This window comes from Nycticebus coucang, chromosome 1 (assembly GCF_027406575.1).
Source record: "Nycticebus coucang isolate mNycCou1 chromosome 1, mNycCou1.pri, whole genome shotgun sequence".
In the NCBI taxonomy this organism is placed as follows: domain Eukaryota; kingdom Metazoa; phylum Chordata; class Mammalia; order Primates; family Lorisidae; genus Nycticebus; species Nycticebus coucang.
In genome coordinates this window covers 168,523,768-168,540,043 of record NC_069780.1, presented here as the reverse complement: position 1 = coordinate 168,540,043, position 16,276 = coordinate 168,523,768, and the positions used below count along the sequence as shown (strand labels likewise).

At 41.6% G+C, this 16,276-nt stretch overlaps 1 protein-coding gene and 1 non-coding gene across 2 annotated transcripts in view; both read right to left on the bottom strand.

Moving 5' to 3' along the window:
• The window catches only part of ADAMTS12 (ADAM metallopeptidase with thrombospondin type 1 motif 12), a 321,601-nt gene that overhangs the window by 44,309 nt on the left and 261,016 nt on the right, over positions 1–16,276 (bottom strand). Inside the window, exon 17 of the mRNA XM_053592503.1 lies at positions 7,601–7,727. Within this exon, the coding sequence (XP_053448478.1) occupies positions 7,601–7,727 (127 nt within the window). The remainder of the gene's footprint in view (positions 1–7,600; positions 7,728–16,276) is intronic.
• On the bottom strand, positions 6,506–6,669 carry LOC128591658 (U1 spliceosomal RNA). Its single transcript, XR_008381612.1, has one exon. It is a non-coding gene; the product is annotated as a U1 spliceosomal RNA (small nuclear RNA).

The following is a 16,276-nucleotide window of genomic DNA, read 5'->3' as shown; positions in this document are numbered from 1 at the left end:
GTTCAATGGGTATAAAAACATTGACCTTATGTGAGTGCTGTGGATTAAATGAAATGCTACTTCATGTAAGGTGCATAGTAAAGAGCCTGGCACATAATAAAAACAAAATTGTTCGGATTTATTGCGATTTTGAATATTGTTATTGAGTAGAAAGAATCCAATTAGACTCTAGGTCTCCTGGCTCTTAATGGACTGTTTTTCTATTCCAATGTGAAGCAGGTATTTAAACACTAATTTTTAAATTAGGAGATTATTAATCAGGGCCATTGCCTTCATTTTCCTTCCTATCTCCTGCAGTTAGCTTGTTAATATTTTCACTTTGATAAGAAAGAACTAGAAAAAGAAGAAACCTAAATAAGGTAATTTCTTATTTGCCAGCTATTCTTGACAAGTTCAATAGTTGATGCTGTTGGTAAAATTAATATTTTGGATATTTACCAGAGGAAAAACTGGTATGTGTGCCTTTCCTCTACCCTGTTATGGTGAATATTTGACTCAAGATTCTAGGAAGTGGGCCCATGGGCTACCTAAGAAGTAGCTTTTGAAAACAGCAGGGAGCCCTCCTGGAAGCCCTCTCTTGTCTTTCTCCACCACTGTGCAAACCTTCTCCAATACTAAAGACAGAACAAGCATCTTTACCCAGTGTGGTTTGCTTTATGTACAGCCTGATTTGTCATTCCTTCATATAGTACCAAAGTGGGATATTTCTATTTTTCTTGGGAATCTGGTATACCGTGGGAAGTCCTTCACTCCTGACTTTAGGAAACCTCCTGACCTTAAGACAGCATTGAATTTTGGTAATTTTGGAGAAGACAAACTTGTTACTATTATTTTTGTTTATCAACTACTGTACTGATTTGAGCAGAATTGTTAGGATTCTCATACTTCTAATCTCAAGTTAAAAATATCGGAAGAAAACTATTGCTCAATTCTATCATGTTCTTCAATTAATAAGTAATCAAAATTATTTATTCTTCTGTGTTTAACATCTGTGGATAAAGAGCTCATATTGAAATAGTATGATGTGAAACTAAATGAATGCCCACTGTATTAACCTAATTATTTCATTCTACTTATGACTTTTCCAAGGGAGGCCAGGCCAAGCGAATACACAAATGTCATTCTGAAAAGACCTCAACCTGAGCTGACTACAAGCCTCATTCTACTAATTACCCACAAGTGACACTGGGCCACCTTCTTTCCTCTTCCTGGACTTTCCCCTACTGTCCAGGGGACATTTTGCACATGACTGTGGTAAGGTCTGAATGTGTTTCCCTAAATTCACTGTGGACAATTGGGAACTTCATCTCCAACACAACCGTGTTGGGAGCTGGGGCCTAATGGGAGAGGTTTAGGTCATGAGGCCTCCATCCTCATGAAAGGATTAATGCTGCTAGAAACAGGGCTTTTTGGAGTGCGTTCACTTTCTTTTCTACTATGTGAAGACACCATGTCTGTCTTCTCTTGCCCTTTTGTCTTCTGCCATCCTGCAAAAAGGAGACCCCACTGGGTCAAATGCTAGTATCTTGATCTTGGACGGCCAGCTTCCAGAACTATGGGAAATACATTTCTGTTCTTTATAAATTATCTAGTCTGTGGCACTCTTGCATAGCAGGAAAAAAATGAACTATGACAGCTTGTCAGTAGTTGTTTTTTTTGTTGTTGTTGTTGTTGAGACACAGTTACACCCTATGCCCTGAGCAGAGTGCAGTGGTATCACAGCTCACTGTAACCTCAGACTTGGGCTGTGGGCATCCTGCTGCCTTAGCCCCCCAAAGCTGCTGGGATTAGAGGTGCTCGCCTTAGCTGAGTTTTTTCATGAATTAGGGTCTCATTCTCCCTCAGACAAGTCTCAAACTCCTGAGCTCAAGCAATCCTCCTACCTCAGCCTCCTACAATGCTGGGATTATAGGAGCTTGCCATGGCGCCTGGCAGCTTGTCACTAGTTTAAAGTGAAAACTATCTTTTCTTTTTTCCTTTTCTCCTCTGCAAAGGTCTTCCAGGCCTAAGATTCAGAAGCCATGGTCAGGTTCACTGCTGTCTATCTCGTCCTTCTGGGTGTATGCCATAATCTCACCTCTTCTAGGAGGTTTCTTGGATGTTTATAACAAAATACTGTGTTATATTTATATCTACAGATTTATAGCAGAAGACTTTCCAAGTTCTCTGAGTGATTGTAAGAAGGGCCTTAGGTATATAAGATGCAAAGACCCATCTCAGTGAGACAAAAGACCCGACCCAAACATTTATTCTCCCTCAGTAAGACAACCTCTCTCGTTTAGTCAACCCAGAATTAACAGCAGCTTCATGTGAACTTCTCTGCTTCTGCCACTGATCTTTCTCTTACAAGAATGCTGATGACAATGACAAAGATTCTGCCCTTGCTCAAACTTTAGTCAGGCTCCAGAATCTTCTCCCAGGCCCGTCTGTGCACTTCCTTGTACAATCCCATTTTAACAAAGAACCCTGCTAAGACAGTTTGGCAAGAACCACCACTTTCCCTATTCTCCCCGTCCTCCCAAGTGCTATCTGGTCACCCTGGACTGTCTCAACCAGAATCTATAAGCCAAGCTGACTTAGCCAGAACCCTCCCTTGCTCCTGAGGTTTCCCTTAGTAACTTCCCTCCCACTGAGCCTGCCCTGATCCTTGACTTGGTCTCCTCTCATCTTTCAGGGGCTTTTTCTCATCTTCCTTTTATTCAGATCATAAATTCTAAGCCAGGAAGTTCCTACATGTTCCTCTCCAGAAAACACTTAAGGATGTCTGAAAATAGTTTTCATTATCACAAGTGGAGGGAGAGTTGCTGTTGGAATTCAGTGGGTAGAAGCAAAAAATTCTGCTAAACCTTTACAATGCACAAGACAGCTCCTCTCAACAAGGAGTTATCCAGCCCAAGTGGCAAGAGTGCTGTGGTTGGGGAATCTTGATTTAAATCCCATGCCATGCTTTTGTGCATTGAAACCTACCTGCAGCTGCAGAGTTAATGAATCCCCATCAGATGTTTGTTGAGCACTATGGGTATGTTGGGTACCATCGCAGCTGTGGCCTAGCACAGCTTTGCTTTGCTCAAAACCAGAGTTCAGAGAGGAGTGATAAAAAATAAGAGACTCATTTGACCTCTTTCTGAAGCCAAATACACTTTAATTCTAAAGAATTTCTTTCCTGACAAGTCTACTCTATCCTGGAACATGGATATGCAAGGCTTTCATCCCAACAGCCATTGGCCATGTAGCACATATTTCTTATGTTTAGATAATCAAAAGCTTTTATTAAATCTTTAATAAAAATCTGTCCTGAATACTCCTTTGGGAAGGAAACATTGTTGAAGTCAGATGTAAAAATAAAATATTACTGAAGAAAGATGATCCAAAAATGAAAAAGATTAAACCTTGCACATGAAATCCCTTTGGGACAGGAAATGATAGCTCTGAATGATGGGTTTGAACTCTTTGGATATCATAGAAGTTAGATGATAGAGGAGGATTTGCAACTTGAAATTCATATACAAGGAAACTACTGGATTAAATTTGCAAAAACAAATAATATTAACAAAGCCATCTTCATTTATTCATTTATTATTAAAAAAGCAGGCTGAGCTCAGTGCCTCAAGGCTGTGATCCCAGCAATTTGGGAGGCAAAGTTAGGAGCATTACTTGAGGCTAGGAATTTAAGACCAGCCTAGGATACACAGCAAGACTGTCTCTACAAAAAAATTAAAAATTAGCTGGGCATGGTGGCATATGCCTGTTATCCCAGATACTTAGGAGGCTGAGGTGGGAGAATCGCTTGAGTCCAAGAGTTTGAACTTAGAGTGAGCTAGAGTCACACCAGTCTGAGTGAAAGAGTGAGACTTTTTTGTTTTTAATAAACAATTTAAATTTCTTTAATCTCTTTGTAAATTTGCATGCATGAAAATAATACTTAGCTTTGGAGTCAGACTTTTCTGCTCATTTATGTCATTGGGGAGGAGGGTTCTGGTTCTAGCATTGAAACCTGTTCATCCTGAGATCCTGGGCAGCAGTGTGGTTTGGAGGCCTGAGAAGACATCAGGGCTCACATCCAGGCTCTGAACTTGTAGCTAAGTCACCTTGGAAAATTTCAGAGAAGGCTCATCTGGACAATGAGCACAAAGATACTTACTGATAGGGTTGCTCACTGCAGTAGATGACGTGGTAGTCTGGGGAGGGCTTGGAAATCGTGGGTTCTTAAAAATTGCTACTTTTACCTTTCTTTGGGATGCCGTGCCCTTTTCTCACTCCTTTTCTGCCTCTTCCCCACCATCTTCCCATCTCCCACTCCTTGTTCTCTGCTCTTTTCTCTTTCTCATCTCTTCCCCGTACTCTCTTCCCTCTCTCTGATATAAAATAAATATACTTCTATAATCCTGAAAAAAAAAATGTGCCTTCCTACTTATCCTCTAGACCATGGCATCAAATTTCTCTGAATCATCTCCTCTGTCACCTGACTAAATATTTATAAATATTTGCAGAAGCCAAAATGGAATCAATAAGAAGGGCTTTTGTAAATTGATCATTATGTTTGAATGTTTTATGGAATTCTATTAGGTTATCATATCCTGCCTCAGAACGCATTTTCAGAAATTGTACCTATATATTTTATATTTAGTTAACATTTGCAGGAGTCAAAATTTCTAACTAAGTTAGAGAGCCTTATCTCTTTCAACAAAAAGGGACTGCGTAATAGAATTACCATAGGTGACTCTTTCTTTTGCTCAAGGTCTTAGTCCATATTTTAGCCCAAAGGAATTAAATAAACCAATATGGATCCAGGGAAAGGAATGTTTATACATCATATCTATGAAGCATGAGGACAAAATAAATTCTAAAAATGAAATTTCAATAAAATTAGTTAGCTGGGGTGAAAAGTCCCCTAAATACAGATATTATAGACTTTAAACATAAATGTGTATAAATACATATATATGTATATGTATGTGTGTGTAACATGCATGTGTGTGCATTACATTGGGTAAAACAAAAACAAGAGCAAATATTTTACTTCTGGTGTTAAAAAAACAAAAACAAACAAAAAAAAACCACCCTTCATGTCTTTTTCTGAAGATCGTGCCTTTAACTTGAGTTTTGAACCAGGTCAACTGAGGCTTGATTTGTTCATTTTGTTGCTATTTAATGACCATAAACTGGGGTACAAGCATTAATTATGTACAGAATCAGCTTCAAAGAAACTCATACTTTGGGAAATAGATAACAGCCAGGGGAAAAGTAGCTTAAAGCAAAAAAAAAAAAAAAATCTACAATAACAAAGATTCAGAAAGAGTTGTCAAATTATTTATGCTTTGTTCTTCTTCCTGAAGTGTATGCTTCAGATTGTTTGGAAGGCACTGTTTCCAACACAACGGCAGGAGCTGGGGAATTGGATGGGTTGTTTTCGGCCTCTGAAGCACGACCATAGACCAGGAGAGATGGCAGCTGTAGACATGCTCACCAGCTCACCAAGGAAAGTTGGGTGCCGGACGTCATGTTTGCACAATTGGGCCACACGTGACTGTCTGGCAGCCCTGCTCCTGTCTGTGGCCATTGGCACTTCCATTTTGACTGCCAGGGCTTCATTACTCGTTTTGTGTTGAGGAAGGTTATCTAATTGCCCACTTCAAAATTTCTCTGAATCAACAAGCTCCATGTATGTGTTCAATGTAAGCAGCATTGCAGGAGAAAAGAGTATTGTGTATCTCATCCTAACTGCTGCTCTCAGAGCCAAGAGATGAAGAGATACCAGTTAAGCAAGGAAGGTCCCAAGGAAGGAAGGGACCATGTGGACAGCAGCCAGGAGTCAGGGTCTTAAGAGACAGCTAATCCAACAGAGAGTGTGGTTTTGAAAGTGAGTTAAGAATCCCAGTTTGGGTGTGGAGGTTGCTTTCCAGAGGATGCAAAGAAAGTGACTGGCAGGGCCTCCTTGACTTTGAGGTCGAGAAGGTACAAGGCAGGGCCTTGAGCCCTGTGGAGCAGCACATGATAGATCAGCTGTAAGAAAAACTCTCTTTCTGGGCTCACTCTTCCCTGAGAAGGTCGCATAATAACCACAATTACACACAAATCCCAGTGCCGGCCTGAGGAGCACTGTGAGCACCTTGGAGCCACAGAAACCGTCACTTGACTGTCTGGTCCTTCCTGGGAAAGGAGTCACAGGAAAGAGATACAGGGAGGTGAGGCGCTTGCAGCATTTCTGTCCTTGCTCAGCAGAGCTGAGGTCCAGCTTTGGACCTCACAGCCTGGGTATGACCCAGAAGAAACTGCAGAGCTGGATAGACTCAGACTCAGGCAAAAACTCCCTCGCCCCTGGGCCCTGCTGTCTGAACCTTAGGACGCTGATGTCGCTTTCCTTAACTCCATTGGCCTGACTCTGCTTTCCTACCTAGTGCTTTGACGGTTATCACACATTCTAGCTTTTCTTTAGAATCCAACTTGTTACCTGTTTGATGCATGATACCAACTAGTTCCCTTTTCTTTTCTTTTCTTTTTTTAACAGAAAAAAGCATGAACACAGTCCCCCACTCGCAAGAATTACCCCGTTGAATTTCCCACATTTGGAGAAATCACAGTGGTCAGCACATCCAGGGTACAATGGATACGCCTCGCCCTGGGAAAACCACCTGGGTGATCACAGTGCCTCCCCTGCCAGGTAAGGATTTGTTCCCTCCTGTTTAAATAAACTCTTCTTGATGTCTGCTTAGAACTGGAATGAATGTCTGATGGATTCTGTAATGTAAATGTATCCCTGTTTAAGGTCACCAGAGAGTGAAGATGCTCTCCAGAAATCAACCAACAAATCTTCCTTCCCTCCCTCCCTTCCTTACTTCCCTCCTTCCTCCCTTCCTCTTTTTCTCCATCCTTCTCATTCTCCTCCTCTTTCTCTCTTTTAACACAAACCCCTCATAATAACATCTCAGCTACCTTTTAGGATCTCAACATCTTAAACTAATGCAGTCAGCAAACAAGTATCTAACAGGTTCTCAAATGAGGGTGATTCTGCCCCCTAGAGGATATTTGGTAACATCTGCAGACTTTTTTGGGGGTCCCAACCTGGATTGGGAGAGGGGGGTGCTACTAGCATATTCTAAGTAAACTACAAGCCAACAATGCTACTAAGCATCCTACAATTCACAGGACAACCCCACACCCCAACAAATAATTATCTAGCCCCCAATACCAGTAATGCCAAGGTTGGGAAAGCCAGCTCTGTAAGCCCACTCTGACAGGCAGCCCGAAGCACAAGTGGGCACTGTGCCCCGAAGCACTGGTAAACTGCAATTGGAAAAGCCAAACCTGTCTGTTAGTTAAACAAAATTAGGGTGATCTACATAGCTCTTTCTTCAACAAGGCCTTGAGACTCAGTCTTACCAAATAACTAAACATAGAACACATTAACTTGTATAAAACATTGTTCCTGCGAGAGAATGTCCTCACAGCTTGCCATAGTCTCCAATGGCACAGCCACAGCTTCCTTGTAAGCGTGTATTCTAACACAAAGCTGCACAGCCCTCCTTCGTCAGCAAGCATTCAGTCACCCTGGAGCCAGAGTCACTGTGGACAGACATACAGAGCCCCTCAGCCACGTTACCTGGGTGGACAAGCCTTTTCATGGCACTTCTTCTGTCTCCCATTGGGCTGGGTTTCTGGGTCGCAAAAGGTAGCTTTCACTATCCCACGACCCTTCTTTATGCAATGGGCAGTCTGGCGGCGGATACCTGGGGGTGGGACAGAAAGATTTGCACATGTTGAATCCTGACCCCCACATGTTCCTGTTCAGATGAGAGGCCCCAATCGTGTCACATGACCATGTTGATGAGAACGTTCAAAGTTATTTGGTTTTTAAACTTGGGATAAAGAACAGGGACTTGTGATTTGCCCTCATGCTGCAGCTGAAGCAGGTGGAGATCTTGGTTAGGAAAGACCATGGGTTGTACAGGTAGATGATGTCACCTGTCTCATAGACCACAATCCAACTGCTGAGACAAGACTAACACACACATGCCAGTAGCAAACAAAGTGAAACTGAAATAAGGCAAGTAGGTATCACAGCCTGGTGTTTCCAGGCAATCGGAGAATTGAGGAGATAGACATTTATATTAGTTGAGGTTAGTAAACTCTGAAAGACAAGAATAAAATTAAAAATGATGCTGCAAAATTTGACATGTTACGTCTTTTAAAACATGAGATTTTGATAGAACAAGGACTGATAATCCTCCTGCCTTCAGAGACCAGGTAGAGGGACACACACAGAGGGTGACAAGGTCAGGCAACAAATCTTTGTCCCAGGCACTGTTCTAAGCTCTGTGTGTGTGTGCATGTGTGTGTATTTATATAAGTAACGTATTACCCATCATTGATTATGATGTGTAATAATCAAAAAATCACACCTACCCAATAAAATCAACACCATCACCATCTGCTAGATCAGCAGTTCTCAACCTTCCTAATGCTGCAACCCTTTAATACATGCAGTTCCTCGTATTGTGGTAACCCCCACACATGAGCCGTGTCTCAGTTCCTAAGATCATCAGAAATATGTGTTTTCTGATGATCTTAGGCAACCCCTGTGAAAGTGGGAAGAGTTGCTTGATCCCCAAAAGGGTTGCAACCCACAGGTTGAGAACCGCCATGCAAGATGAAGCATCTGAGGCACAGGGAGGTCAGACAGGTTGAGAAAGGGAAAGAAACCCTGGCTTTGCTAACCAGGACATCGCAGCCAGGGAACTGGAGGAGCGGCTGGAATGTCAGGGACTGAGCATGACAAGGCAGTGAGGAAGTGAGTTGGTGTCTCTCCTGAAAGGGCCACTGCTTTAATGCCACCTGTGAACACTGGCTGAGAATAATGAAGCCTGAGGCCCCCTCGGGACAGAGCGATCAGGATCGCTTGTACCAAGGCTGCCACCCTGGGCTCGCAGGACCTCCGGGCCTTAAGTGGGCTCACTGGCGTACAGAACTCCAGAATGGAAAGGCTCTGAGCAGGCCAGTGAGCTGGTCACTTTCACTTCCCTGCCCAGGATGCAAGGGGCTTTCCTGCAGCCACCCTGCTAGCTGGACTGAGGTGGAGCCCATAGTCCAACCCCCAATCATCTCACTCTGCCCAGAGGCTGTACATACCTGGATGCCATGGGGCATCTTGTCACTTAAAATATGGCCAGAGGGAGTTGCAAAAGAGCAAGCAGATCCTTTAAAACAAATAAACCCTATTTTTTGAGAAACATCTTTTTTGAAGAGACACACTCAGGCTTTCTTAACTAACAGACAATATCAATGGAATAGAGATTAGAAAGGGTGATGCCAGAGAAGCCAGCTTGTCCCTGCCATTGTAGAGTGGGAGAAAGAAAAAGTTCATCTGCTTAGATATTTTTTTTTTGAAGCTGGGCTAGTTTGCCAAATTCTTGTTTTTTTATTTTTTATTGTTTAGGATTCATTGAGGGCACAAAGAATTAGGTTTTGCTGATTGCATTTGTTATCAATGAAACTGATAAAACTGATAAACCTTCTTTATGCAATAGGCAGTCTGGCAGCGGATACCTAGGAGTTTTAATAAAAACCTCTTATAACTGAGTCCTGCCTCCAAGAGGTGTGCCATACACCATGATTTGCCAAATTCTTGATGTCAAAATATAAAAAGAAATTGTCAAGTGATTCAAACAGTTTGGAAACATTCTCTTTCGGTTCGCGGCTATACCTGAAGAGCAAAGATAAGTGTATTCAGTACTTTGTTTCTACCAGAGCACAAAAACTTACACAAAATCCCCCTCAGAAAGTTAATGACATTGCAGGTATCAATCCACAGGACTAGAGGCGAGATGAATGGATAGATGGGTCAGAAAGATACTGTCATGTGCAAAGAAGACCTTAATAACTACATGTTAAAGTTTCTCCACAGACATGAATTGTTTTTTTTTTTTTTTTTGGTTTTTCTTTTCTTTTTTTTATTTTTTTATTGTTAAATCATAGCTGTGTACATTAGTGCAATCGCCTGTACCCATTCTAAGATGCACCATAGATGTGGCCCTGCTCATAACTCTCCCTCCACCAAAACCTCCCCCCTCCCTTCCCCTTCCTTGGCCCTTTCCCCATAGTCTTGTGCTATAGTTGGGTTATAGTCTTCGTGTGAAAGCTATAATTTAGCTTCATAGTAGGGCTGAGTACATTGGATACTTTTTCTTCCATTCCTGAGATACTTTGCTAAGAAGAATAAGTTCCAGCTCCATCCATGTAAACATGAAAGAGGTAAAGTCTCCATCTTTCTTTAAGGCTGCATAGAATTCCATGGTATACATGTACCACAATTTGCTAGTCCATTCGTGGGTCGATGGGCACTTGGGCTTCTTCCATGACTTAGCAATTATGAATTGGGCTGCAAAAAACATTCTGGTACAGATGTCTTTGTTATATTGTGACTTTTGGTCTTCTGGGTATAAACCTAGTAAAGGAATTATAGGATCAAATGGCAGGTCTATTTTTAGGTCTCTAAGTGTTCTCCAAACATCCTTCCAGAAGGAATGTATTAGTGGGCATTCCCACCAGCAGTGTAGAAGTGTGCCCTTTCCTCCACATCCACACCAACATTTCTGGTTTTGGGATTTTGTTATGTGGGCTACTCTTACTGGGGTTAGGTGATAGTAGTTTTGATTTGCATTTCTCAGAGTAGTTTTGATTTGCATTTCTCTGATGATTAAGGATGATGAGCTTTTTTTCATGTGTTTGTACATTTGCGTCGGTCTTCTTTAGAGAAGTTTCTCTTCAAGTCCCTTGCCTACCCTGAGATGGGGTCATGTGTTCCTTTCTTGTTAATATGTTTGAGTTCTCTGTGGATTCTGGTTATTAGACCCCTATCGGAGGTATAACCTGCAAATATTTTCTCCCATTCTGAGGGCTGTCTGCTTGCTTTAGTCACTATGTTCTTGGCTGTGCAGAAGCTTTTTAGTTTGATCAGGTCCCAGTAGTGTATTTTTGATAACTGCTTCAATTGCCTGGGGAGTCCTCCTCATAAAATATTCACCCAGGCCGATTCCTTCAAGAGTTTTCCCTGCACTTTCTTCAAGTATTTTTATAGTTTCATGTCTTAAGTTTAAGTATTTTATCCAGTGAGAGTCTATCTTAGTTAATGGTGAAAGGTGTGGGTCCAGTTTCAATCTTCTACAGGTTGCCAGCCAGTTTACCCAGCACCATTTGTTAAATAGGGAATCTTTTTCTCACTGAATGTTTCTAATTGGCTTGTCAAAGATCAAATAACAGTAAGTAGCTGGATTCATCTCTTGGTTCACTATTCTGTTTCAGACATCTACTTCTCTGCTTTTGTGCCAGTACCATGCTGTTTTGATCACTATCAATTTACAGTACAGTCTCAGGTCTGGTAGCGTAATTCTTCCTGCTTTGTAATGTTTTGGCTATTTGAGGTTTTTTTCTGATTCCATATAAAATGAAGTATTATTTTTTCAAGATCTTTAAAGTATGACTATGGAGCTTTCATAGGAATTGCATTAAAATTATATATTGCTTTGGGCTGTATGGACATTTTAACAATGCTGATTCTTCCCAGCCATGAGCATGGTATGTTTTTCCATCTGTTAACATCTTCGGCTATTTCTTTTCTTAGAGTTTCAAAGTTCTCTTTGTAGAGATCTTTCACGTCCTTTGTTAGGTATACTCCCAAATATTTCATTTTCTTTGGCACTACTGTGAAAGGAATAGAGTCCTTGACTGTTCGGCATGGTTATTGTTGGTATATATAAAGGCCACAGATTTATGGTGTTGATTTTGTAGCCTGAGACATTGCTATATTCCTTGATCACTTCTAAAAGTTTTGTAGTAGAATCCCTAGTGTTTTCCAGATATACAATCATATCATCTGCAAAGAGTGAAAGTTTGATCTCTTCTGACCCTATGTGGATACCCTTGATCGCCTTTTCTTCTCTAATTGCAATGTCTAAAACTTCCATTACAATGTTAAAGAGCAATGGGGACAATGGGCAACCTTGCCTGGTTCCTGATCTAAGTGGAAATGATTTCAATTTAACTCCATTCAATACGATATTGAATGGAGGGTTTGCTGTAGATAGCCTCTATTAGTTTAAGAAATGTCCCTTCTATACCAATTTTCTTAAGTGCTCTGATCATGAAGGGATGCTGGATATTATCAAAAGCTTTTTCTGCTTCAATTGAAAGAATCATATGGTCTTTATTTTTAAGTTTGTTTATGTGTTGAATTACATTTATAGATTTACATATATTGAACCAGGCTTGAGACCCTGGGATAAATCCAACTTGGTCGTGGTGTATAATTTTTTTGATGTGTTGTTGGATTCTCTTTGTTAGGATCTTATTATTTTAGCATCTATATTCATTAGTGATATTGGTCTATAATTTTCTGTTCTTGTTGGGTCTTTCCCTGGTTTGGGGATCAAGGTGATGTTTGCTTCATAGAATGTCCTGGGTAATATTCCTTCTTTTTCTATATTTTGGAAGAGGTTTAGTAGTATAGGTACTAGTTCTTCTTTAAAGGTTTAGTAGAATTCTGACGTAAAGCCATCTGGTCCTGGGCTTTTCTTTTTAGGGAGATTTTGTAAGTTGATGCTATTTCAGAACTTGATATAGGCCTGTTCAACATTTCCACTTCGTTCTGGCTAAGTCTTGATAGGTGGCGTACTTCCAGGTATTGGTCGATTCTTTCAGATTTTCGTATTTGTGAGAGTAGAGTTTCTTGTAGTATTCGTTAAGGATTTTTTGAATTTCTGAGGGGTCTGGTGTTATTTCATCATTACCATTTCTGATTGATGAAATTAGAGATTTTACTCTTTTTTTCCTGGTTAAGTTGGCCAAAGGTTTATATATTTTATTGATCTTTTCAAAAAACCAGCTTTTGGATATATTGATCTGTTGTATAATTCTTTTGTTTTCAATTTCATTTAATTCTGCTCTGACTTTGGTTATTTCTTTTCTTCTCCTGGGTTTGGGGTTGGATGTGTTCTTCCTTCTCCAGTTGCTTGAGATATCCCATTAAGTTATTGACTTCCTCTCTTTCCGTTTTCTTGAGGAAGGCTGCAAGGAAGTGCTATAAATTTCCCTCTTAGGACTGCCTTTGCAGTATCCCAGAGGTTCTGGTAATTCGTGTCTTGATTGTTGTTTTGTTCCAAAAATATGGTGATTTCCTTCTTAATCTCCTTTATAACCCATGTATCCTTCAGCATAAGGTTGTTTAGCTTCCATGTTTTTGTATAGGTATGCAGGTTCCTGTTGTTATTGAGTTCAACTTTTATTCCATGATGGTCTGAGAAGATGCAAGGAATAATTCTATTTTTTTAGATTTGCTAAGTTTAGATTTGTGGCCTAGGATGTGGTCGATTTTGGAGTATGTTCCATGGGCTGATGAGAAGAATGTGTATTCAGTTTTTTTGGAATGAAATGTTCTGTAGATGTCTGTTAAGTCCAGATGTTGAATGGTTGAGTTTAAATCTAAAATTTCTTTGCTTAGCTTCTTTTTGGGGGATCTATCCAGGACTGCTAAAGGGGTGTTAAAATCTCCAACTACTATGGAAGTGGAGGAAATCGAGTTGCTCATGTCTATTAGATTTTCTCTTATAAATTGAGGTGCGTTGTGGTTGGGTGCATAAATATTAATAATTGAGATCTCATCATATTGAGTATTACCTTCAACAAATATGAAGGGTCCATCCTTACCCTTAATTATTTTGGTTGGTTTAAAGCCTATTGCGTCTGTGAACAGGATTGCAACGCCTGGTTTTTTCTGCTTTCCATTTGCCTGGAATATAGATGACCATCCCTTCACCTTGAGTCTGTATCTGTCTTTTAATGTAAGATGCTATTCTTGGATGCAGCAGATATCTGGCTTGAGTTTTTGTACAGTCCGCCAACCTATGCCTCTTTAGAGGACAATTTAAACCATTCACATTAATTGAGAGTATTGATAAGCCTTTCGAGAGACTGGTGGACATTTTTAATCCTTTTGTGACTGTGGAAGTTGGAATTTGATCAAAAATTTTTTGGGTGGGTTTACTTTTGTGGTGAAGAATTATGCTGTTCTTTATGGAGGATAGGTCTGAGAATGTCCTGGAGAGCTGGTTTAGTTGTGGCAAATTTCTTCAACATGTGAATGTTGTTGAAGTGTTTAATTTGTCCGTCATAAATGAAGCTCAGTTTAGCTGGGTATAGAATCCTGGGTTGAAAGTTATTTTGTTTGAGGAGATTAAAAGTTGATTACCATCCTGTTCTAGCTTGAAAGGTTTCAGCAGAGAGATCTGCAGTTATTCTGATATTCTTCCCCTTGTAGGTAATGGTTTTCTTTCATCTGGCAGCTTTCAGAATTTTCTCCTTCATATTAAGTTTAGTGAAATTGATTATGATGTGTCTGGGGGATGTCATATTTGGATTGAGTCGTGCTGGAGTTCTGAAACTGTCTGCTATCTGAATTTCGGAATCTCTTGGCATGTCTGCAAAGTTCTCCTTCATAATCTTATGGAGAAGAGACTCTGTGCCTTGTGAGGCCACTTCGTCACTTTCGGGAATCCCTATAAGACGAATATTGGTTTTCTTCAAATTATCCGAGAGCTCTCTGAGAGAGTGGTCTGTTTTTGCTCTCCATTTCTCTTCTTCTTTGAGGGTTTGGGAGCATTCGAAAACTTTGTCTTCAATGTCAGAAATCCTTTCTTATGCTTGCTCCATTCTGTTACTGAGGGATTCTACTGTGTTGAGGGATGCAACTTCTTGTCTCAATGTGTCGAAATCCTTGGTCATTTGGTCTTTGAATCCGTTGAATTCTTGAGATAACTTTGGGAATTCTAATTCGATCTTATTTGCTATCCAGATCCTGAATTCAATTTCTGACATCTCAGCTATTTGTTTGTGCATGGGGTCTTGTGCTGTTTCTGCCCCATTGATCCTTGGGGGAGTTGATCTACTCTGATTATTCATATTGCCAGAGTTTTTCTGTTGATTTCGCCTCATGATTGTTTTCCACCATTGCCTCTAACTGTCCTCAGAGTTGGGGAGGTGTCTCTCCAAGATTAGACCCCAGTGGGATCACTCCATTGTTGCTGGATCTTTGTAGGGAGTGACCCTGTGTAGTTCCTCTGGGGCTGCTCTAGCTAGAGAGTTCTGGTTGTGGAAGCAGCTCTGGTTTGTGATACACCCGGATCCAGCAACAGGGTTGGGGGTGGTGGCACGGTTCTGGGAGTGCCAGGCGCCCAGTGACTTTGGTACAGACAGCCCAAGACTCCAGCAGTCTCTGGCCAGGAGAAGAGCTCTGCACAGAGGCAGGGAGGGCTCCAAAGGCACACAACTACTAGAGTCCCTGTTCAGATGAACGGGCTAGTGTGGAAGCTGGGAGGACACAGGAGGGAGGACGCAGGGTTGCGTGGCTCCCGCAGTTCCTGGTCAGGGAATGCGGAGGCCCGGTGGGTGTGGGTCACTGGTCAGGTGCACAGCTCTTATGGAGACCTGGGCAGCGTCAAGCCTAGGAGTTTGAGGTTGCTATGAGCTGTGACGTCACGGCACTCTGCCCAGGGCAACAGCCCAAGTTTCCATTGTGCCAAAACCGTCTCAGTCTGCCCCTAAGGATTAAGGCTGTAAGGCAGCTCAGTCCCTGCCTTTAGGCTGCTCAGTCATTAGGTTACTTTGACCCGCCCAATCCTTGCTCTGAGACCCTGAGGGCGGAGCTTGCCAGGGCAGTTCTTTCACAGTGGCTTCCTGCGCCTAGCTCAGTGGCTCAGTCTGGGGCCCCAGACAATGCCCAAAGTTCTCCACACTCCTGCTCAAGCTCTCCCCAAGGCAGTTCAACTGAGTGCCAAGTCCAAGAACACTGAAACAGTTCACAGGTAAGGCCTTTCCGGTTTGCAGTCTCACTGCTGCTTGTACTTACGGTTGCCAGCGTGATTAGGTCAATCAAACACACGCAACCACTTGCCAGTTTTCCACTGTTTTTGTCCTCCTCTTGGGGTCCAGAAGTCCCTTGCTGGCTCCCTGTATCCTCAAAGGGATGATTATAGGCAGATCCCACTGGCCAGAGATGCCTGGAGTCTTGTCTCCCCAGACTCGCTGTTACAGTTGCAGGGAAGCTGTTACTCCCACAGACATGAATTGTTCAGGCAAGCTTTATTCTTCTGTACCCCCAGCCCTTGTACTCTTGTATGTGACAACCCTGGCATATGATAGATAGCAGGCTAAGCCCAAATCTTCCAGCAAGGTAGACTTATTTGATGTCAGAGGAAAGCAGTACTAGCCTAGTGCTTCTTTATCAAGT